The sequence below is a fragment of the Nasonia vitripennis genome, chromosome 1 (assembly GCF_009193385.2).
Source record: "Nasonia vitripennis strain AsymCx chromosome 1, Nvit_psr_1.1, whole genome shotgun sequence".
NCBI lineage: Eukaryota > Metazoa > Arthropoda > Insecta > Hymenoptera > Pteromalidae > Nasonia > Nasonia vitripennis.
The window spans coordinates 37,309,945-37,334,118 of record NC_045757.1 but is presented as its reverse complement, the minus strand read 5'-3'; the positions used below and the strand labels follow the sequence as shown (position 1 = coordinate 37,334,118).

At 48.0% G+C, this 24,174-nt stretch overlaps 2 protein-coding genes across 3 annotated transcripts in view; both read right to left on the bottom strand.

Moving 5' to 3' along the window:
* The window catches only part of LOC100123954 (CDC42 small effector protein homolog), a 34,037-nt gene extending 12,892 nt beyond the window's left edge, over positions 1-21,145 (bottom strand). Inside the window, exons 1-2 of one of the 2 annotated variants that reach the window (XM_003423787.5) lie at positions 20,796-21,145; positions 4,832-4,886 (exon numbers count right to left, since the gene is read on the bottom strand). The gene's annotated coding sequence lies outside the window, so the exon portion shown is untranslated. The remainder of the gene's footprint in view (positions 1-4,831; positions 4,887-20,795) is intronic. The other variant, XM_001607688.6, reaches the window with a different exon arrangement.
* Positions 21,146-21,330: 185 nt separating this feature from the next.
* Positions 21,331-23,400, bottom strand: LOC100679380. Its single transcript, XM_003423786.5, has 4 exons — positions 22,902-23,400; positions 22,459-22,749; positions 21,798-22,166; positions 21,331-21,698 (listed from the first exon to the last, which is right to left on the bottom strand). Exons 1-3 carry the CDS (start codon positions 23,293-23,295, stop codon positions 21,847-21,849), a joined length of 1,005 nt encoding a protein of 334 aa, XP_003423834.1. The 5' UTR covers positions 23,296-23,400; the 3' UTR covers positions 21,331-21,698; positions 21,798-21,846.
* Positions 23,401-24,174: the final 774 nt, after the last annotated feature.

Below are 24,174 nucleotides of genomic sequence, written 5' to 3'. Positions count from 1 at the left end.
GGCTCCACATCCTTGCCAAAGAGATTACATACAATCATCGCGCAGCGCCGCCGCATCTCTAAAAGCCATATTTTCTCCCGGCGCGCGGCGGGCTCTCATTCCGCCGAAAGATCGCGCGTAAAACTAAAACTCGTTCGCTTTTTGCGCTTTGTGTTATTCCACTGCGCTGCTGGCTGCAGTAGGGCGACGTCCGTATGGCCGCGCGCGGTAATAATACACGCGAGAAAACGAGACTCCGCGGCGACGCCGAGAGAGATTATTTTTCTCGACGCCGGCCGCGGGTCACGTCGTATACGCGGTAGCGGCTTTCGCGCGCGAACTGTAATTTCGCCGGGATAATCGCGTGGATTTCGATGCGAGAGTTGCTCGAGGTGATTATGCCGATGCCGAGTCGGGGATTCAAGGTTGCGACGAGGACTTTGTTTTATTTAGTAGGTAATCGATGAATTTTGAAAGGAATTTATGAATTTAAAAAAAAAAAAGATTGCATACTCATGACCTGATGCAAGGCAAATTTATTTTCTCAATATAATCTCGCATTATAACAGTAGTCGCACGAATGTTTAGACAGACAGATCACTCCTGAGTCATCGCTTCACATTAAAGCCCGTTGCATCGGTCCGCAAAACCTCCGACTTTCCAAAAGCGAACCCGAAGAGGAAAAGAGACCGGTCGATATCGAATTTCGCTCGCGTTGTACCTTGCTGCCGAACAATCGAATTAAGAGCCCCGTCCGATAAGCAAACGCAATTATATGCCTCGCAGCAGAGGGACACGCCCCGTCGCTTAAAAAATAAAGGAAGGCAAAGTGTGTGTACACAGACAAACGGCTCCGCCGAAAAATATGCATGCACCGGCGATGAGGTCACGCGCGCGAGCGCGAGGCGAAAGGCTCGTCTTCCTCTCGTCGCGAAAAAGCCGCGCTCGCCGGTGAACAATATCAATTACGGATCGAGTGACGCTCGCGCGCGAGAGAAAGCGCGGACTTTGTCTTCTGCGTGGATACTCTCTATGTACGAGGCGAGCGATCGATGCACAGAAAGGTGGGCGGCTGAATTTTTAACGATTTTGCTGCTGATCCATTTATATTTTGTACAAGTTTGCTCGAATATCAACGACGTTTCCGTCGAAACGGAGCCAGAGCCACTCAGTGCAAGCCCTCCTGGCAAAGAGCGTTCAAAGCTCTCCCCCAATAAAAAGCCGTCGTCTCTCGCTCTCATGCGACTACGTCCATGTATACACGCATGTATACGTGCAAGCAGAAAACTCAGCCACGTCCTCTTTGCATCGTTGTTTGCGCCCCACGCGCGTTCCAGCGGACGTAAATTATCGTTTTACTGCTCCGAAAAGCAAGTGAGAAAGAGAGAGAGAGAGAGAGAGAGAGAGAGTCGCTGCTCGGGTGAGTCATCTCGTCGGGGTGCCGTTGCTGTACTTGCGGAAAAGGACGACGACGCGGCGGCGGAGAGAAAACGAGAGACGCGAACCCCTTCGTAGTCGTGGAGACTGGATATCTGCGGGGGTGGATGTGCGTCTGCGAGAGGGAGAGCTCGGGGAGAGCGCTTTTAGGCTTGTCGGCTCGTTGCGGGAAAAGGATTGCCCGAGTGCGCAGAAAATTTTCGTTCGCAGCTTTTAGTTTTTTTCCTAGCGATTCGAGGCGTTCGAATTTCCGCGTAATGACGATGGCAGACGGCTCCTTTCACGCGGCCAGGGCAATCTCTCGCAGATTCTCGAGTGAGAGAGAAAAAGTGGCTGCACAGGTGCCAGGAGCGAAATTCAATCCTCCGAATTCAATAGCCCGGGAGCAGCTGCTGCACTTGTGCATTCCAGATATCGCGGTGCCGTTATTCTCCTCGATGCTTCATTAGGCCCGAAATATTTTCAGCAGAAAATAATGCATCGGTCGACTGCTCGCTCGCATAAGTACACGCGATCCGATAAACGATAAGATAAAGCGCGTACGCACTTATCGGCGCGAAAATCACATTCGATTTTTTGCGCTATTAACGGAAGATTACCCCAGCCACGAGTTGTTTTCCGTTTCGTTTGCAGAACGCTTTTCTACTGCTGATGCACTATACGCACGGCGGCAGATATCGCCTGACATCCGACACAGTCGTCCGAGTCAATATTTCTCTGCTCTCTCTCGCGCGCGCCAGTGGAGGAACTTTATTGCTCGCGCGTTATTAAGAGGAAAATTCTGGCGCGAATTTTTCAAAGCGAAAGGGAGAAGCAGAAAAATAACACAACAAGAGGAGCTTCTTACTCTCCACCGCCATTACTCAGTATACGCGTTGCACTCTCTCTCTCTCTCTCTCTCTCTTGCGCAAAAAGAGGGCCCCTCGTATTTCCCTCGGCGTCGGAAATTTTTCGCGAGCCGGGGATAAAACCCCGCCGCGAGCGACGCCTTAAACAAATACTTGGCAAGTTTCTTCCTCGAGAGCCGCGCTCGTACGATAAATTTTTCCAGATTTGCTTTACGAGTCGAGCCTCTTGTGCATAGATCCTTCCCTCGAACAGCGCGCAGCGCGCAGGAGAGAAACAGAGAGAGAAAGAGCGGCAATCGCTGCCCTATCTGCACACGATTTGTTTTTCCCGGCGAAATCCATCACGTCACGAGCTCTCGGTCTTAACGGTTTTGCTTTTTTACCGGGCCTTCAGCTGCTACTGCTTCTCTGCCGTTTTTGCCCCCCCCTCTCTCTCTCTCTCTTTCTCTTGAGCTCGGGATGGGAATCTAATCGACCTTGATCCGGGAATGATTCATTGGTCACTGCTGATCGACGGGAGCATGATCGTGAGATCTGGGATTTCTCGGGAGGAGAGCTGACGAAGAGGATTTTGAAAGGCTCGCTTTTTGCAAACTGATTGCTTTATATGGTAATTCCTCGAATCTAATAGTTTGGAAAGCTTTTATATGCGTGACGCGGTGTATCGGGAAACACCAATCGGATTACGGAACTGGCGTACTTTCCCTCGCGAAAAATTAAGTTACCATCGCTAAAAGCACTATCGATGCGAAATTCCTTGGAGGAAACAAAAAATTTCTGGCAGCCGTTCAGTGCTTGCTGCACGATTTTTCCTCCGCTCGGCCGAACGTCAGCCAAAACTTTCCGAGAGCTGTACACCCTTTAATTATCGTTGAACTTCAAGTCGTACTTGGCCAGAATGTGAGAAAAGGATCAAGAAGACCAGGTTCAAATCGGACAATTTGAGACTATTGTACAAAGTCTAAATAAAAATACAACTCTTTTCGAGAGACGCCAAGAGCCCCTTGTACACCCTTTCACCATTTCATATCAAAGATCGCGAATCAGAGATAAAACCCACCCGTGGACAAAAAGTGAGCCTGAAAATGCGATCCTCGCTTTGAAAATGAAAGCTCGCCAACCGAAGAGGAAAAAAGACGAGCGAGTAAGAAAAGGGGTACAGGCACACACTCGCGAAGAACGAAAGGCCGATTCATCATCCGTCGGTCAGAAAGTGATAATGATAAAATATCAATAGAGAGATACCGACGATCGATCCTCGATAAGGTTGGCGCGTACGCGAGCGTAAGAAAACCTGTTGCGGACACTCTTCTTCTCCCTTTTGTTCGTTCCGATGTGCAGTCAAGGGTAAACACAATATACTTGCGATGCGCATTTGTTGATCAGATTGCGAGGTTACTTCTGCTTTTTACGTGTTTACCCGTATGATTGCGCAATTTCAATGCGGATAGAAAAGATGAGTAGGTCTTTTAACTATCCCACCAAAAAGAGTCGATTACCGGTACCGTTACAAAAAAAAAACACTGTAATCGCTCTACGAGCGTTCAAACTACCATGACAGTATCATCTCCATTGTGGAGCTGCGGGAAATAAAAAGCCCTAGTTGCAATCGACATTAAACGGATCGACGACGCGACTGCAGCTAATTTCCTATTACGAAAACAATCGATCGAAATCTCCAAGACGCTCAATCACATTTCGCTTTTCCATCGAACCGCGTCCGAATCGCCGACTGCGCGAGTAATCGCTTTTTAACGCGATTCCCGCCGCGCGCAGGCAAATTTCCGCGGCGAGCGGCAATTAAACCGAAGGAAACATCTCACGCCGTCGCCGGCGGAAGAGCTACAGCCTCTCGATTTCACGCCGGCTGACCCCCCGGTCAAGCTCTCTCGAGACTTTCGTTGTTGCAAAGCACGGAAGGAAAGTTTTTTTTTATCGAAGCCGCACGAAGAAAGCGATGGAGTCTGCTCGGATGGGGTTGTAAAGAGAGAGAGCCGCGCGTGGCGCAATTACCTGTATCGCTATTTGCCAGTTTATGGGCTGTTTTTCTCAGTGTGTGAAAGGAAGAAGAAGTGCTCGGCATTTTATTGGAGAGCAATGCGGGGACAATGGCTTGTTTGCTTTCTTCCTTTATTCTTTCTTTTATCTCCCCGTGAGACGATTGCACGCGAGCGCGTCTTATCAGAATGCAAATAAGAGAGGCTTTATGTCGTTGTTGCGAAACTAAACCCGGCGAGATGTCATTTCGCGGGACGATCACGCTCTCCGCACAGTGCGATATTCCGTGTAAGTAGGCGCCACCTTTGGCCCGCGGCAACTCGCTTTGAATAAACGCGGCTCGCGTTCGTCATTACCACAATGGGAGGCGCCGCTGCTGCTGCTGCTGCTGGGGGATTCCGGTTTTCTGACGCCAGGGGCGACTTTCTTTGCGAGGAAAAGGAGTCTCGCGAGGTGAGATGGGTACACGGGAGGTGTATTAGCGGCGCGAGGTGTGCGTGGCGACGGGGACGAAAGGAGGCTTCGGTTTTTTACTTTGTTTTTGTATGGAGAGGAAATAATTGTCTTACTGTCTGCAAGCCCGACGATGGCGCAGCTCTGCAGCAGCTCTGATTCGAGGCTTACCTGAAACAAAAGAAGAAAAGACATCGTTAGATGATAATTTTATTTAAACTTTCCACCTTTTGTACACCACAAAATTTATACGCGCAGCTGTGTACTCACACGGCTATCAACGCGGAAATAGGTGAAACGCGGCAAAATCCACTCCGAGTAGTGAGCTTCTCCGCATCTCCGCCGATCGCGAAAACCAGCGGCGCAATTACGATTAATCGCTGCTCCTCGCGCGACGCTCATGTCTGAATTTAATTAGCACGCGCGCACGACTTTTCCGCGTTCGGCGGGGTTCAAGTGCCAGAGCCGAGAAGCGAGCGTTCAAAGGAAAGTAAAATGACGCGCGCGCGCTTTTTTCGCCTCCTTTTTTGCGCAGAGTCGAGGACTGCGGAGCTTTGCGATGTGGGTCAAGACGCTTCGGTATATTCTTTTTTTTCCCCTCATCGGACGAGCTTGGATTTGGGAGTAATAAGGTGATTGACTGTGGTGGAGTCGCTGTCGTCTTTTCGGAGCGAGCGAGCCATTTTTCGGGATGGTTTAACGGTGGATTTGGAGGGTTTAGTAGGGATTGAATCAACATTTTTATGTCGTTTTTTGCCCGTGTCTTGAATATATTTCATCCGCGGAATTAATGGTCTTGGGTCCAGAGCCCTTGGTTACAGCTTTCACAGGCAATAATTTTATCTCGACAATGAAATTTACGAGTGAAAATATGATTGCGACTCTTCTGCAAAAAACTTTATACTTAAGACCGTCATTAATCCGACATCAGCTATATCCAAACGGTTCAAACAGCAATCACCCTCCGGAAAGTCGAGTTTAATGCCCATCTGATGTCTTAACGAGTATTAGATGCTTCAAATTCAAATAGCATCTCTAGTTTCAGACTACAACAACGCGTCTCTTCACCCAAGTTGATCTGAAAAGAAAACCTTCAACTTTTATCCCTCAAATCACACAGACCTCTCCATTAGCCATCCCGCGACATCACAAGACACATCAGCTTCCATATCACTCGGACCACGTGTACCACCTCACATTGTGTACCTGAGGTACAACACACAAAGCGAAACGAGAGTCTGCACGTGTATATCAAAGAACTTGACGCGAGGGGAGCATAGTAGGAGGGTCGTTGCTCCCGTAGATTGATTCCACGAGTGTCTAGCCGCAGGTTTTACATGTATATGGTGAAAAGGTGGACGACGACGTGTGCGCGACGGATCATCCGGAGATATGCTCGGATCATGACTTTTTTTGCTTTCCGTGCTGAGTGAGAGTTCGTGTGTTAGGTGGAGGAGGTACGAAGGGCTTTACCGAGGATTTTTGTGGCAGCCGCATTATTAAACAAGATTTGTTCGATACTGCTCATGTCGCGGTAATAACTGAACGCACACACCGATTAAACTAAATATTTCAATCGTAGAGTATAGCCATGACTATTTTACGTAAGCGCAAAGATATACAGCGATATCAGCGTATAATGCTACACTCTTGTATCATGCAGGCATCAACGAAAAGGGAAAGTGACTTCTTCAAGACAAGCCGATACCCGTGTTTGTTTTGAAAGACTATACAGTTCAATGCAATGAGAGAGTAATACCATTTCTTTTCGAGAGTCCGCGCTCGCCGCAACACAGCGCCGGAAAACCGCGCCGACTCTCACGTCTTTCTTTGTTACAAAACTACTTCATATTTCATAATTCGAGAGCAGCTCCTTCTGCCTACACATACAACGACTTGCTCCTTTGCATCACAATAATCAATCAGGTTCAGATTCTACCTGCACTACACTCTCGAACTTTCTATTAGGCTCATCAGAGGATCGTTTACTGTTTCGACGAACGCAGTCAAAACTCGTCAAAATTTTCAACGAAAATCACCAAGGCACAAGCCAGAGTGCAGTCGCATGCACAAGCGAAATGCTCGTCGCGGTATTAACCTTCCCAACAGGGAGCCCTCATTATGCAGCGACAGAAGCCAGCCTTCACCTCCTCCTCGGCCTCGCGGTCGCGCGCAAAAAAAAAGAGTTTCAAGAGCTACGACTGAACGTACTTCCCTCGAAAGGGCACCTCTCTCTTTCTTCGCTCGTCCGTGTCTGTCCCTACTCGACCTCCGGGTGAAAACGGCTGCCCCGTGGGAGGCGATGCACCAAAAGCGGCACTGCAATGCTCACCGACGGACAGTGCCCGAGAGAAAGAGAGAGAGAGAGAAAGAAAAAAAGGAAGGACATGCTTGGCGCGCGGGGAGACGTGCGAGTATTGTACGACTTTATCTGCGCTGAATATGCGAGTGCAGTGTGTGTATTAACTTAAAATAAAATGCCTGGAAAAAATTCAGTTAGAGAATACCGAAGGAGAAGCCAGACAATCGGCCTCGCCATAAAACTCGCGTTACCGACCGCTTTGCACGCCTAAACCAGCCCCCCGAATGCAGGCTCACGTCTCGGCGGCTTTATCTCTCGAAGCTCATTACTCCCCCAAAAAACGCTCGCGTACATTATACGCCAGCATCGCCCCTGAAAAAAAAAAACATATGCACCGCGTTAACGACCCAGCACCGCTTCGAGTACGCGGGGGTATATACGGCAGTCAAGTCTCGAGAGAGAGAGAGAGAGAGAGAACTCAACCCTTTGCAGACTTTATATACACATAGCTTCTGTACGAAAGGGGTTAGGCAGTATAGAGCAGGAGCAGAAGAAGCCCGACGCATCGCACGATTTAACGCCCCCGCCGCGGCTCTCTGCTTCGGACAGTTCTGCAGCTTTTGCGTGAGCGCTCTGATGTATACTCTCTTTGGCTTTTGTTCCCATTGTGCGGCGCGGAAAGAGAGGCTGGTCCCATTATTTCGGGTGTTTGATTTTTCTGCCGATTTCAGGCTTTCCTGCTGCGGGGAAGAGGTGAAATTTGTAGGCGGGCGTTCGGTCAAAAACTGCGGTTTTATCGTCTTTGCGAAATTCCAAACAAATTTGTCAGATTTCTTCAAATGAAATTGTAGCTATGTGCACCTTCTGCAAACCATATAAAAAAGCTTATCTGCCGAGCGGAAAAGGAAAAAAACGTCGTGTTTGCGCGAAGAAATTGAATAACCCTCATTCGTCCTTTCATTCCACTTCCCCTCCACGTATATTCCCTCGATCCCTCGCAGTTCGCCCAGGACTGCACTCCGATACAGAGCCCTCCACTTGCACTGGAACTCTTTCAAAAAAAAAGGAAGAAGAAGAATAAAATAGAAAAATACGTGCGCATCCATACTCTGCACGTAGCTACACAGCGACTCTCGGATGGAGGAGAGAAAGAAATAAGAACTACGCTCGAAGGTATATAAAAGGTGGATCTATTTCGAAACGAGGGGACGCCGTTTGTTTTCGAACCCTCGCGGCGCTTAGATTTTCGAAAACCTCTCGGACGTGACGTAAGCGCGCGACGAGGACACAACAGCAGCACGTGCGCTTGTTTTTTTATCTGTGGGTAGGACGTAACCGAGGCTTGGCTTGCACGGAGAAGAGAAGAAAAATAAACTTTTTTCGAGAGTTATTAGCTGCGCTTTTCGTCTAATTATCGAGATGGAATTATTACCTAAGCATAGGTTATCGTCTGACGTAGCGGAAGAAAGCTTAATAGCACGTTTCGTATAGAAGGGCCGTGATTTATCGATTGAATTTTGTAAAAGTCCAATTAGAAATCAAGCGATTTTTGTTAACTATCTATAAATATTGTACATGTTTATAAAAGAATTAAATGTTATCGTTCCACACATTGAACCGCGCAAACACCACCGCTGCAATGTAATCCAAGCAAATCAATATTTCCCCGAAAAACCGATAAACAGCGCATATTTCAACCCTCAGTCGCACTAATTAACATTTCGCAAACTGCCGCTCGATTTAATTCCCCCCTTCCGAGAGCAAACATCGTTTCGGAACAATGAATTCCATCATCGATCCCCGCGCGTGTGTTTGCCTTGTCCCGAAAAGCCGAGCGCAATGCATTTATTTGCGCGTCGTTCGTTCGCAATTGGCTCGGATTCGAGGGTGTGATCCCGGAGTAACGACTCGGGAACGGTTTAAGATAACAAACGAACGAGCGCACGAGCAAACGAGTGTAATTGCGTCCCGACGAGACAGACAAGGCGCCGTTTAGACGTCTCTAAATCGAAATCCGGTGTTACGTTTCCAAAAGTAGTTTCAAATGACTAAAGATAAATTCATATGTGTTTTCGAAAAAACGTAAAGTTGTCGACAGCAGCACACTGCAGTAACAATATTTTTCAGGTGCACTAAATACTTCAGATGCACTGGTGCACTGATTCGCCGCAGAGTCAGCTGTTCGCAGACATCGTCTGGGTGATTCACCGCAGCGGCGATGGCGGCGGCAACGATCCTATCCAAACGTCGGGGCGCCGTTGCGAAAATAGAAGAGCCCGACGACCCGCCGGCGAAAAGATATAGTGAAACTCGGCGAGAGATAAAATCGTGCCTGGAAAAGCGCTGTACTTTTCGGGACGACTTGGCGCCTTGGGCGAATAGCCGGGAGGGAACGTATTTTGTGCAACTGATAATAGAAATTATAGTATAGTTTGCTTTTAATCCCCGAGGACAATATTTGGTTCGAAAAATCCAGTCCAGCCTTGCGCAAACGTGTCCGAGGAGAAAATCGCCGGAAGTCGAGAATAATTACGCATCGCTGACGCGAGTCAGCTCCGTGTATAATAAACTGATCCCTTCGCAGGACCTGCCGCCACGAAATCTCTCCCGCGTCCGTGCCTCCGCAAAAAAGAAGTTGTAAGCATCGGAGTCGAAACCGAACCGAATTTCACGTCATCCCTCTTCGACACGCTCCGTCCGGCTGACCTGGAAACTGACCTGGAAGAAGTGTACCGCCGCAGTCGTGGCCGCCTCGAGGAAGTTATACCGTTATACCTTCTCATTGTCGTTGTCGTCGCAGACGCTCAGGCACACGCGTGTGTGTAATTCGGACTTGATAATATCGGAGCGACTGATGTCTAACAAAACGTGTGTGTCTTTTATTACTGCATTTACAGATGTATAATACTTTGCGTGGCTGCGCCGGTCGTGAGCGTGATTTACTTGGCGGATCTTTCGCGGAATGGATGCAGATACGCGTAACGAGCGCGTAAGTGATAGACGCGGAAGGAACGGAAGGTTCCTTGCTAAACTTTCCATGGAGCATCTTGTATACACAGTCGCAACAGAAACCGCTCGCGCGCGGTGTAGTGCAATTAAAAGCGAACGAGGCAGAGATAAGATACGCGCTGAAGTACATTTCAATTGTGAGTCCGCATAATTGATGAATTTTCTGGGAATACTACAGATTTGCCGGTTGCTGCGGTGTCTGCGGGAGTGCGTTGCTCTGATATAGGACGCCTAACTGATGCGGAATGTGTGTAACGTTTGTTTATGCACTGTCTGCGGTGGAAGACGACGATGCGACGATGACGCGTTAACGTCAATAATTATGAGCCTCGATTGCGTGTACCTTCGCTATCGGAATTTATAGCGATTTCTATCATTTCAATTTCTACATCAGCAATCGATAACCTGCAATCAACGACACAAGGCGAGGACAAGACGCCGAAACATCTATCCGCCGGAACACAGAGCCCCCACGCGCGCGCATAAAGAATCTCAGACGTCCTAAACCTCTAAATCATCTGCAGGCAAGCGGCGATTCTAACGGGTCCTCTACATGACGAACGGGATCATCGTGCGCCGAAAGCAACAAAGGACCGGAGCAGACCACCGGGGCTACCTACACCGACAGTCGACACGCAGTGCACGGCTTCTATTTTCCTCGTAGAGGAACACCAGCCACTGCGGGTCTGGACAGGCTCGCGCAGTGTTTCGCAAACAGGCGTCGACGATGAATCAGCCCAAGGGCCAAGAGAGCAGGATTATATCTGTATGTGTATAAAGTAGGAGCTGCTCGTCTCTGTGGATACGAAGACCCATTTGTCATAGCAAAGTTCTCTGGCTGTCATTATGAGCTTGGTTCTTCGGTAGATTCGCGACCTTTCAATCTCTGACTGATCTTAAACCTCGATGTACCATCTGAATTTGATGCTTGTATGAGAGAAAGCATCAGTTCGGTTTTAATAGTCCCTAGCTTATCGTGGCAGATCTGGAAAAGCTACAAAAAATGTACACCTGGCTTAGAAATCATATTTTTTTACAAGGAATCGAATTCCGTGACTCCTTTAAACTTATCATGAAAAAGCGAAGCAAAATCTCGACGCGTATGGAAGATAGTCGCTCAGTGGAATCTCGCAACTGAAATGCACGTCGCTATCCGAATAGGGAAATTCACATAATTCGAGGGAGACAGAGTTCCAGCCAGCGCTCTTATTAAATGCGTTCCTGCGCATTGCGAAAGTCTTCAGAGGATCTTTCTCCAGCATTGTAATATTTCACAAGAAGCCAAGGATTTTTCTCCGCTCCTTTTCCTCAAACTGTAGCTATATAACGTGTACACGAAGTCGAGCCGTTGTGGCTGCAGCGGCAACGCGAGACTCGCCGTCGCCTATCTCAATCTGCAAGTGAAAGGAGGCATATGACTCTTTGACTTCGACTCTGTCTCTCGCGCTCCAGCAGAACACACATACTGGAGTTTGTTTACCGGTTAATTCGATAAAAGGTCGCTCCCGATTCCGCGAGGTTTATCAATATTCAGGGAGCGTTCGGTGTTTGGTATTCGGAGGGAATGACGTAGGTACGAGATGCTGGTTCCTTTTTCTCATCGATGGAGATTAGCCGAGGCTATAAATCCTGTTCGGCGGTAATTAAAATAAAATTCTATCCAACCTCAAAGACGATGGCGTTTCGAGCTTTTTCTTAACCTCGGCACATCTTGACAAGTCGATCGACGTTCTGCCATCGTCATCGGACACAAATAAAACAGTCACGCAAGCATCGATCACAACTCCGCTCCAGTCATAAATTCGCCATTAATTTTCATAACACGACACTTCGCGAGTCATACCTACAGAACTTGGTGCGCGGCGCATACGTGCACCTTGCACAACTTCAGCCGAGTCGAAGTTAGCCGGGTGAATTCGGAAGTATCTCAGACACGCGGCCGGTTCGAACCGCATCGAACTAATTAAGTTGGCCGGAGCTCTTCCCCGGGAATTAGATTATTCCGTTGGCTGCGCCAAATTCGATCGTTCAATGATTGATGAGCGGTAGCTTTCTTTCGTGTTTTACAAAAAGCCAATGATTACACGGATTGCGATGATTTTTGCGCGAGCGAGCTGATTTTATTTATTCGCGCGCGGCTTTTTCTGCAGCTGCAGCTGTTGGAAGAACGGGATGAATTTATGGATGAGGTGAAAACGCTGCTCGCTTCAACAACGAGGACGAGAGAGATGCAATAATTTTAGCGGTCTATCGGGTATGTAGACTGGAATACGCGATTTAGCTAGCTCGAAAAAGTGGAAACATGCGGCAGTTAGAAATTTTTCAGCGTTTATTCAGGTTTGCGAAGACTTTGTTGAGAGCTGGGTGATAAAGCTATCTTCCTCGAAACCGCAATACTGCTGTGTATACTATAGTGCGCCTTAATCAACGTGTTTTGTAAGATTTGATATTATACACCGCTCTGCGGAGTGAGTCACACTTTTATTTTAATTCCTGTCAAATACATGCTCGTTTCGTCAAAAGTAAACTAAACGCTTACTTGCAGCAACGATAATTGCCAGTTTTAATAATAACACGTTGTAGCCGAGCCTCGGTTGAATTAAAGTAATGAAAACCAACCATTCGTAGCACTTATCAATTATCACACTGCCAACAAGCATAAAAAAAACATCGGGCGCAGTGCGGTCATTATCAAACTTACGTCTTAAAAACACGTGTATTTCACGCAAGCGTGGACATACCAGGCGAACTAGCTCCGCAAAAAATATCCGCGGAATACTCTTGCTCACGCGAACTATTTTAATTATACACGCTCCGATTCGGAAAAAATCCCAACTACACGCATCGGCTCGCGCGCAGCAAGTCCTAATAAACAATAATAAACGCGCGTTAATTAAAAGCCGGACAGAGCCCGTCGCAGGGAGCTGAGGGAGAGGACCGCGAACAATAAGAAAAGTTCGGAAGCGACACGAGAGAGTACAGAGTATACACGCTCTCTCATGACTTATTACGCCGCCCTTCTCTTTAAGCGTTCAATATTCAGCAGTGTCGGCGAAATAATTAATCGGAACGCTGGCTCTCTCCCTCTCTCGCGTGTACCGAATCCATTACAGCAGTCACAGCCCCTATATAACTTAATCTCGACCTTTTTCCTCATTTTGCCCGCCAAGTGTACAATTAATTCTGTCACTTTAGAGCTACTCGCGAGGGAGATACGGACTGAATCGATCGTTGCTGCACGGGCCAATTAATAATCTGCTGAAACGGCGATATAGTCTCTCGCCGCTGGCTGTCTGCGTATCGATTGAAAAATTTTCGCTAACGAAGCAGCCGTAGAAAAGCTGATCCGGAGAAAAAGTGCGAATCAGTGCTAAAAAGTCCACATTGTCGCGTGCGATTGTCATCGGAGCGCGGTTGGTTGATTATTTTCTCTTTGTTTTGTTTTCTCTCGAGACGAGAAGTGCACACGCGACACCTTATGGCAGAAATAAACCGGCTGCGCGCGCGTCGACTCGGCCGAGTTAACGACCCGCGTGTCGAATGTTTTCGCTGATTCGCGTCATTATCGAATTACCCCCGCTGATGCGCGTAATGATCGTAAGCGCGGCTTTTAGCTGGTTGAGTAATTCGTCTGTTATTCGCTCGGTTAATAAATTGTCTTTTTTTTTTATGTTCAGCGTGTTACTTTTGTAAAATAGAATGAACTTTAATAATTGCGACGGTGTGTATTATTCTTGTAAATAATCAACAAAAACATAAATTTAACGTAACAACTTTTCAGCAAGCACTGCACAGTTCACTAATCACACTAACGAAAAAATCCGCCTCATTACACCTTGTGAAACGATCGCCCGACCAGATAATTACATGTACCCGCCGACTCATAAACAACGCTCAGCAGAAGAAACGCTCGGATAAAGTGCACAGGCGATAGACGCACGTAACACCCCCGCAATAAACGAATCCGCTCTCCGATATTACGTAAATCGAGCGAACGAGAGGTTTTGCATTATGCACACGTGTGTATAGTCGTGGGTGCAGCGTCGACAAACTCGAGGCGCCGAAATAATCCCTCTTTATCTGAAAGTGTGCGATCTGACTGCTGAGATTTGGATTCAAGCGCGGCGGAGCATGAAATTGAATAAATAATTGAGCCGATAATTGGAATGCGAGCAGTTACTCTATCAAGCTCTCTATTAACACGTTACAACTGCAACGAGATTAGAGAATATTTTGAATACTGGACGCGGGCGAAATTGAATTTCCCGCCTTTCCCGCCACATTCTAATCGCCTCCTGCACACCCATAAGCATCCAACAAGACAACGGCAACCCAGCCTCGGAAGTAAGCGTAGCGCACGCAGCTCTCGTCGAGCATCGCAAATGATGCATAGCCCAGGAAGCCATCGAAAAGCAGCGACTAGACTCCCGCAACATCGGAAAAGTCACGCCGGCGATTGTCCTGCCCAACGCGTTTAACGCACATCCGATTTACGGCCCTCGTTATTATCCAGCGCGCTCTCCCTTTCGCAAGTGCTCTGGATATAGAAACGGGCGCGCGCGCGTGTACTATACCTACGTTTTCTGCACACAATGTCTAAACGATCGTACAGACACCGGCCCGTATATTTATAGGCGGCGGCGTTTTTCGCGTTGCGTAACCGGCGAGCGTTGCAAGTGCGTCTCTGCGATGGCTGTGCGCGCCTGTGTGCGTGAGGCTGTGGGACGACGCGGCCTGACTTCCCGCGCGCCGGATGCTCCAGATATTTCGAGGTTCGTTCCGGCGCTGTCGTTTGTGTTGGTTTTGGGGCTAATGAGGGTGACGTTACATTTTTCCTTTTTAGATAAATGATGCAAAGTTCGTAAAACGAGATGTCGTCTATGGCGTAAGAATCATTTTCTAAATGTATGTAATTTTGTATTGCACGTAAATTCGATGGTTCCGAGCACTCGTCATAAAAGCAACTGCATGAGCGCTTGAATGTATACAATTAAAACATAATTAGGGTAAGGTTTTATTCTACAGCTTCACCAGCTTCAATTTTCTCAAAACGGTTTTATTAATCCCTCCCTTTCAACATCAGCCCGATCCTCTAATATCCAATAGAAGACCGCGCGCAAATCAATCCAACGCGCCATCGTAAACTGCACTCAACGACCGCGGCAGTAAAAAAAAAAAAGAATACATATAATAAAACCCATCCGGCGGCGAAGCATCGCCTATAGCGCAAAATGCAGGCAGGGCAGACGGTCTGGGAAAAGGGTAGAAGAAGAAAATAGGAAAAAGAAAAAACGGAAGCGCCGCCGCCGCCGCCGCCGCCGCCGCCGCCGCCGAGTGTCGCGGCCGACTAGTCAAAGGCGAGAGAAAAGCGTGAATGCACGGCATATACAGCTCGATGAAGGCGCAGCCGAGGGAAAAACGAATCTCGACTAGGAGATGTCGTCATAGGTCGTTTTTTTTTTTCACCGATCGTTGAATCCTGCGCAGAGATAAAGGGGTAGCCGAGATCGGTATCCGATAAGAGCCGATATGCGCTTGCGAAACACGGCCGAGGTTCGCGCGGCCATGTGACTTTCTCCGGGAGATGTTTGCTTTTCTTCTCCTCGATTCCTCACCGTTTTCTTTTATTTTCCAAGCCGGGAGATTGACGAATGCTGCTCCATGCGGGCGTTTTCCGTGCTTCGATCGCGGATGGGACGATGTTTTTCCTATATATGCATGTGGGAAGGCTGGCTGCTGGACAATTGAATTAGTGAAGTACATTGAGGAACGAGGATGTTCCAACAGCGGCGACGTAGTGAAAGTTATCGAGACGGTGCGAGAGATTCTCGTGGACTATTGTGTGCACGCGGCGAGATTTTGACGGTATTGTTCTGACACAAGGAAATATTGGACGAAAATAAGGAAATACCGATTTTCGTGTTACGGAGGACGTTGTGGATATGCGTCATTGATCCTAATACAATAAATGCTTCTACTACTGACTCGTATAAATACTGGACTCTCAAACTTTCTCCAAGACACTTACCGACGCGGCGGTAACGTATTTGTATAAGAAGTACATAATACCCGGATGATCGATGGGATCGGTGATACGTATAAATATAACCATTTAATCGGACGGCCGATTAGCATATCCCGTTGATACTTAAAATCCCATCGTTTCACAAAGACACAGCAATATGAAACACGCCGAAATCGACTCCAACCGAATGGTCCATCTTTTATGAATTTGCAGTCGCGTATACATTACCAAACCAGCACCGCCGGCGGCCGATAACCAGCCCACGTATTTTTCCCTCAAACGCGATGATGAACGCAGCGCACATGAGGTAACGAAAGTACGTTTCGGCGCGCGAGTAGTGCAGGACGTGAGAAAGGAATTTGAATGGAGTGGAGCTTGTTCGACGTGTGTTTGCCAGCACGGGTGGAAAAAGGGCCGGCGAACAAAGAGCGCACAACACCTCTCGGGATATGGAAATGATCGAACCGTTGTTTGATCCGTATTTGCGGAGTCTGCCGCCGCAGGTGTGTACTTATATGGCAGCCTATGATCTATTGTTGATTGTTGTTGATTTGGGGATAAATGTAGAGAATATAGGCACAGCTTGCGGGATTCGTTCACCTCTTATTACGAGCAGCTGTATAACATACTCTGGAACACTCTTGTATTCTTGAGTTCCCGTACGGAGCGAAAGCGCCGAAAGCCCCAGGAACCATCAGCGGTGGGGAAAAAATGACAACAACAGGAGCATCACGTACATCGTAAAAACGGGACCGTCGCGCGAGGCGGGGTAATGCCTGTGTGTACATAAGCACGCGCGCGGGAGAAGAAGAAACCGGACAGATCGCGTCGCTTCTTTTTAGTCCTCGTTTCTCGTATTCCGCGCGTGAGCTTATCGGAGGAGAGAGAGGCTCGTTACGCGTTGGATTTTCGTGTTGGCATATTACTCGATTTGGAAAGGCTCGAGAGTTTGGGTATCTGCAGATGTCGGGCGATTCAAATAAACGCTTGTGTTGGAGGTAATTATTTTATAATTTACCACGTGCTGATGCTCCGTGTTACGCCGATAGGATGGCTTGATAAGTTTCCCATCAATTGAGTTATCTAACGCTACAGTCGGGATGCTGCCGTCTACCCGTGTGCAGCTACATAACTATATACAATGTATTACTGCAAAACTCGACTAAAAAGATGTTTGCAAGTAATAGCTAGGATTGTCGCATATCGACGCAATCCAGAACAGAGCGACACCGTTTTCAGCCAGTAGTTCGTGTCGGGAGGGCAAAAAGAGAATATAAGTCGACGCGACGTCGAGGCCGAGAAGGAAGCAGCAGAAGAAGAAGCCACAGGCTGTAGACGTCGTTGAAATCGCTCGCGTGCGCTCGCAATGACTCACGCTCTCGCGACGCGCGCTCTATAATAGTATACGAGCACAGGCATGTGCGTGTGTGCCGGGCCGACGCGCGACCGGGTTGATGATGGATTCGAGTCCGGCTCGAAAAAGATTCGCGCTGCTGCTGCTCATCAGTTTTTTTAATCGCTACATTTCGCGCGGATACAAAGAGACGCAGTGTGCTTGAAACGAATATGGAATTTAATAAATGCCGAAAGCTTTTCGCGTGGGCCACACTCCCGATTGTGTGTTAATTCGAGCGTTATCGTGCGTGTTGATTTTAAATACAATACAGCGCTTCATGCCGCCTGCCTCGAATACCATAATCGTGGCTTCCGGAAAGACGACTCTCAAATCGAATATTGTATATTTGGCATCGCGGAAGAGAAATTTTCAAAGCGTAATTTCGAAAAATCGACCGATGCGTTTCGCATCCATCTCTCCGTACACGCCTCTCTCTCTCTCTCTCTCTCTCTCGAGTTTCCCGGAGATAAATGCTAGTTCAGATTCCAGAGCGATACGGCGCGCGCAGCCTCGCGTTTACTCGAGATAAGAGAGATTCGCCTCTGCGTCTGTTGTAGGCTGCGTGCAGTACTCCTAGGTATATAACAATCTCGTCGAGTGAAGTAGGCGGTGATCACAGCTGCGGAAGCGATTTTTCGCGACGCCGACCAAGAGCGAAGCTCAAAATGCGTGCTAAAAATCCTTGTTTTATATCGGCGGCGAAATTCGCGATAAATCTCGGCGTTTGATACAAGACGAAAGTTTGCTCGTCATATTCGTATCTCGCGCACTGCACAGTAACAGCGTGAATCATCCTTCGGGGATCGTTATCAGACGACAAACAGAAGTAAACAAGCAACGCGATATCTTCATTTCCCTCGCGCAAAATGCTGCATTAGAATCTTCCCTCGCAGAGAGACGCAATAAATCAAGCCCCGAATCGGCCCGTATCCGAGAAAAAACGCCTCCTCCTCGTCTGACGAGACAATGCACTGAGGGAGAGGAATAAGAGGATCTTCCCGCATCAACAAGTGGTCGTCGCCGGCCTTTTAAACGAGGACGACGAATAAAGGAGCTGCGGAGCAGCGAGAGTGCACACGGCGAGGAGGAGAAGAGGAGAGAAGAAACGAGCCCGGAGGATAAGAGAGAAAGTACGAGAGCCTGTTACACACACACACACACACACACAAGCACGGAAGAGGGGAGCAGAAGGAGATAAAGAAGGAGGAGAAGAGGTAAAGGCTTCTTATCCGGAGGCTCATCTGCTCTGACTTTTGGGAGTTTTTGCCGCGGCTGGACGCGTCGTTAGTCCGGGAATGACTTTCAATTATTTTGGCGATAGATAAGCGGAGGGCGAGAGGAAGATTCCGGATGCATCAGAGCAGGATACGACGCGCGAGTGACGCCACAATGGCCGAAAGTGTCACGGCGTTGACGTCACTGCTCTCCTTATCTCGCAGAGGCGTTTACGATGTTTCGCGAGAGTGCGTATCGCGTTCCTGCAGGATGCGAGCAGTAAACTGCGCCGCCTCGCATTTTATGCCCCGCGGACGACGGCGTTACCCAAAGCTGAGCCCCGAATTTGCATCCGCTCTCCTTTGATTTCGGCTCGTATACATCGTAATTATATGGAATATAAAAAATAAATTCTCTCATCGTCACCCGCGCGCGAGTTTCGCACGCCTTCGCCTCGTAGCCGGCAAAAACACCACTATAGCCGCGGTGCATAGTCTGTACACGCGGGAGAGAGAAGGGAAAGGAGGGCAACGGCGGGCGCACGAAAAACAAAAACGACGAAGCCGTGCGGCAGATGGCGATTCGCGTATGCGCTACACACTTTGCGCGATGGGAGAGAAAGAGAGGCTCTTACAGGGGGGCACGACGACACGAGCCTCGGAGTGGGTATTATTACGCACCCGAGGGGTGCAGTGCGCGCGTTATTACGTGCGAGTGGACCACGGATTCCTGGGAGCGAGAACGTATCGGGACTTTCGCTGGGGGGGGGGGGGGCGAGTATATAGGTGATAGATTCCTTTCTAATTGGGAGGCTTCTCTTTCAAAAACCACAAGGCGAGTAGCAGCCCTTTTCCGCGCACTTGAGACACGCGGAGTTTCCTCGCATCGAAAATACGCACGGCCGAGTCAAGTGGGTTTAAAGTTTTAATTAAAAGTGACGATCGTAAGAACGATTAATCACGAAAGATTTTAACGCGCGACTTATTCCTCCCACTAATGTAAGCGAGCCGCGCATAACGCGCGCATATAATTCACTCTTGATTCTCGGCGCCGGACTTTAACGCGCCCTCCGCGACTTATTGTGCCTGCGAATAACGCAATCTCGTTTCCGAGCCAATAGCCGGCATGTCTTATTTGATGCGATGGGGCTGCAGGTACCCATTGTCCGGATGATTGTCTTATGGTATTGTTGTTATTTATTGTTTACCGGAGGAAAAAAAAACGTTCGAAACGAGCACCGAAAATCACTGCGGGTAGTACACAAAGTCCAGCTCGACGTGCACACACGAATTAGCCCGCATTCCACGTCGCTCTTTTACTCGCTGTATACAGCGCCTTCGCTCTTTCTCTCTCCCTCGCGCTCACGATTCTTCCTCTTTCTTTCTTTCCTCGCCTGTACGTGTGTAAGTCTACGCATACATACGTACGCCTGTATATACAGTCCTGAGGAGGAGCAACAGCAGCTGCGCGGACTTGACTTTATTTTTCGCCTTTGTCCTTCCCGCTCACTTATATCTCTCGCGTGCGATTCCGATCCTGAGATCGACTACTTATAGTGCTGACATAGGGCCGAGACTGGGATTCGATGATTATTTTAACCAAAATCGGTTGATCGCATCGCGCACCTGTGCACGAATTCATACATGGAAATGAGCGAGTCGCTCGGAGTGATGACTTTTTCCGAGTCGAGGCCATCGCTGCCTCGTGTGTGTTTACAGAAGATGAGTGCTGAGATCGGCTTGTTTAATTTTCGCGAAATTCGCCCCTGGGAGGTTAGGAACCGCTCGATATTTTGGAGCGGGTATTTTAGTCACACACACACACACACACACACTGCACAATCGTTCGACATTCGTGCGTTTATAGAAAAAACCGGCTGGTGCTGTGTACGTTGACACCTATTGCAAAGCGGCCGGCGATAACACTGTCGAATCCATTATCGAGCTCCTCTCGGCTTCGAGCGTTCGTTTCGCGGATTTCTACTCTGATCTACTAAGTAACTATATAGATAGAATAACAAACATCGGATTCACCCCGGTCTCACCGGATCTCATTCCCCTAAGCTCAGACCGGCAAAGTCGCGAAAACTCCGACTCGAGGAGATGAAGAACAGGAACGAGAAGATCGACTCACCAGTGGTGTGCGAATTTTCGCTCGCGGGCGTCCGGTGCGAAATCTGTGTAATCCTCTCCGATCTCCCTTTCTCGCACGTGACACTTCTCCCTTCGGTTCACTCCTGCAATCTGCAGCCGGTCGTCTTGCACGAGAACTCCTCGAACAACAATGGCAATAAACAACAATGGACACACAGGTGCACGAGACGCGGCCGCGCACGTGGAACTCGTAACTCCGTTGTGCAGTAATGTTCGGAAGATCAGCCAGTATATTTATCGCTCCTGCGCGCACCCGACGAGCAGCAGCGAGAAACTGTCGAGTGTCGTTGTCGGACCGACGGGCGACGACCGACGCGAGCGAGAGACGCTGGCGCTGGAAAGAGAGCTACCGAGAAAGAGGCCTAGGGAGGGGGAAGTTTAAGCGCAGGGACGAAAAGAGCCGCTGGCGGCGCCCCGCGCGTTCTTACGGGGTTTTTATGCGCGCGGGTGAGACGATGCTTTCGTGTGTTGCTTGTTGTTATTCGGTTGAAAGAAATTTTACGTGAAAAAACTAATTGATTTTTCGAAATTACAATTGTATTAATTATTACTACAAGGAAAGTAAAGTTGCAATTACGGTCTTCCTACAGCTACGCCACGCTATTATTACATGCTAGATAATAACAGTGGTATTATAAACAACTAACGCCATCTTTCGTAGTTTGTAGATACCATTTTTTGCGTGTACATCCTGCATGGTGAGAACTGAGAGTGAGAAAAGACGCACGTATACTTTCGTGCGCCTGAATAATGGCACCGGCGAGACAGCAGTGTATGAACTCTGCAACTCATTGTTGAAGCAATGCGTTGGTAATGTATCATGCAGTGGCTTGTAAAATTTGTTCCAAGCAGTTGGAAAAGAGCCCTTTTTAGCATTTCGAAACTGAAAATAACAGTAAACATAGAAATTAGATCACACAGTAAAAAATGTATTTTGATCGAAACAATGTACAGAAAGACAAATTTAAACGTTTATATATACAGTGCTTAAGTCGTGCGTTTTCTTATGGCAAACTTCGTCATTAACAACCCTATGAGTAGTTGTTCTTGGTAATTATATCGGTCATTTGTTCGAGCCTCTTCTTCGCGCGCCATCGACGCATCCTGTTCCTGGTCATGACCCTCTTCCTCGTCAGTGCCTCCTCGTCCATCGGATCTTCCACCTTCTTTTTCCGCCGACCTCGAATTTTGTACTCGTAGGCCTCCTGCTGAATTACTTTCAATTTCGGCATCGTTGTCAAAGTGATTGCTGATGGAGTCGATGTTGCGGAGTCGCTCGCGCTGTGATCCCTCGACGAGGATGGGTCGTCTACGGTGGAGTCGAGTCTAGCTTCGCAATCGTTCGATTCATCTGTGGATTAATCAGGATATACATAGAGCGTTGGTGGTTGGAGTGAGAATTAAGTCAGTTACGTACATTATTCATAAACGATACATATTCAAATTGATGATTCGAATGTGCATAATTTGTGCTTTAATCGTATCGGAGAACGTCACTTTGATTGTTTCCTCGTGAGTTTCCTCGTCTATATCTTATCAAGAGGTACTGCGCTCTTAATTGTTCAAGATTATTGGCTTTTACAACCGGAAAAATATGGCATGCAATCTAGCGTCACACGTCACGCCAACAAATTGATACCAACCATCCAACTCCGACTTGACAATGGACAAATCTACTTCAATCTCAGCAGTCTCATTGCGTTTCGCGCTCTTGTTCTCCTCTTCCTGCGTGACGCTGTGACCAAGCAGTCCGGTCTTCGTGTCGACCTCCGCGTACGAGTGCTCGTCACCCACGTATCCCTTGATACCGACGCGCTGCGGAGTAGCAGTCTTCTGCTGCGAGTAATATATTAAGCTCGGAACGACCGCGTCACTGGCCGCGCGACTGCTGTTATTCTGGGCAGCTACTACACTCGCTGTGCTCTTGGTTGTGCCTAAATAGAACAGATAAGACGAACTTGCTTTTAGTGGGTCGTCCAAGCGGGGCAACACATTTCTTATATGCACTTTACGCGTTATGCTGTTATAGGAACAGATGAGCTGGGTCAAGAAAAATAACATACACACAGTGTCTATTTCCCTGTACCTTTGTTTTTCTTAGCTGCCAAGGCGATGACGTAACGCGCGAGTTTTTCATGTCCACCCGTCACCAGGACCGTTTGTGGTTTCCTCGACACGGCGTCATTTCCGCTTCTGATCACTATCGAATCTTTGGTAACAGCGTTACGCGTCACACTGTTAATTCGATCGTAATTCTGTCTGTTATTGTTGGCGTTGGTACTGGGTCGTGACGCCAAGAGTTCCAACCTCTCTTGAAAGACACGCTTCGCCTCCGATCTGTTCTCGGACATGGCAGCGTTGATCTGTCTCACAGCATCGTATGCTGCATCCAACGAACGCACGAGGTTCTCGTACTCGTGTTCTAGATCCTTAGCTCTCGCCAGCAGTAACACGTCGCGATCGTCAACCAAGTCCTCCATCGCGTTTGATTCTCGCTGTGTATTAATGTTCGCACTTATTAGTATACCGTGACTCGACCGCTTGGTCGGGAGCGCGTTAGCTCACTGAGGGCGTCAGCGTCACTGAATCAGCTGAGAGTCGCTAGGAGCATCTGAAGGCGTGACGTCAGACCGCGAGTAGACGGGTGATTGGAGCGCCACTAGCGTCACTCGCGTAGAACTTGAGAGGCGAGATATATAGATATCTCAGACTTGGCTATAATGGCTTTGTTCGATTTTCAAGTTGTTTTACTTAGTCACTCGATGTGACGTTATACGTACGCGAACATCTTTATACATGTGTATGTACACTATTACTTGCGCGAGCAACCATTACAAAGTGGATAATATTAATGTTTTATACTTACGTGAAATAAAACATAATGCCAGATTTGTAAAAAAGTTTCCTTGTATTTTCTGGTACAATTGTCAAACTGGCGTAATTAGAAGTAAATTATGCAACGATTTAAGGTTCTGCGGCTAAAACTCCCTTTACTTTTTATTTCTGCGAAATATCAATATCTTCCCCGCAACATGTATGTATGTGCAACATATATAAAGCTCCTAGAGCCCTTTTGCGAGCGGTTGGCGCTTTGCCCAAAAGAAATGCTCTCTCCTCTACAACGCGACTTCCTTTTGTCGCAGCTGGGACTGCAGTGCGCCTTTCCTTTCACGGACTCTTTCTCTCCGTCGTTATTATTCCCTAAGTGGAGTAAGGTTTTCGAGATTGAAAAAGTAACTCCCAAAACTTTGGAAGCCAATCCAAGCGCAGAAATGAGAAAATGTTCCAACGCCCACTGTTTGTCAACTGAAAACTGAATGCTTTGTAAGTTGGTAGTTAGAGTTTAAAACGATTTATTA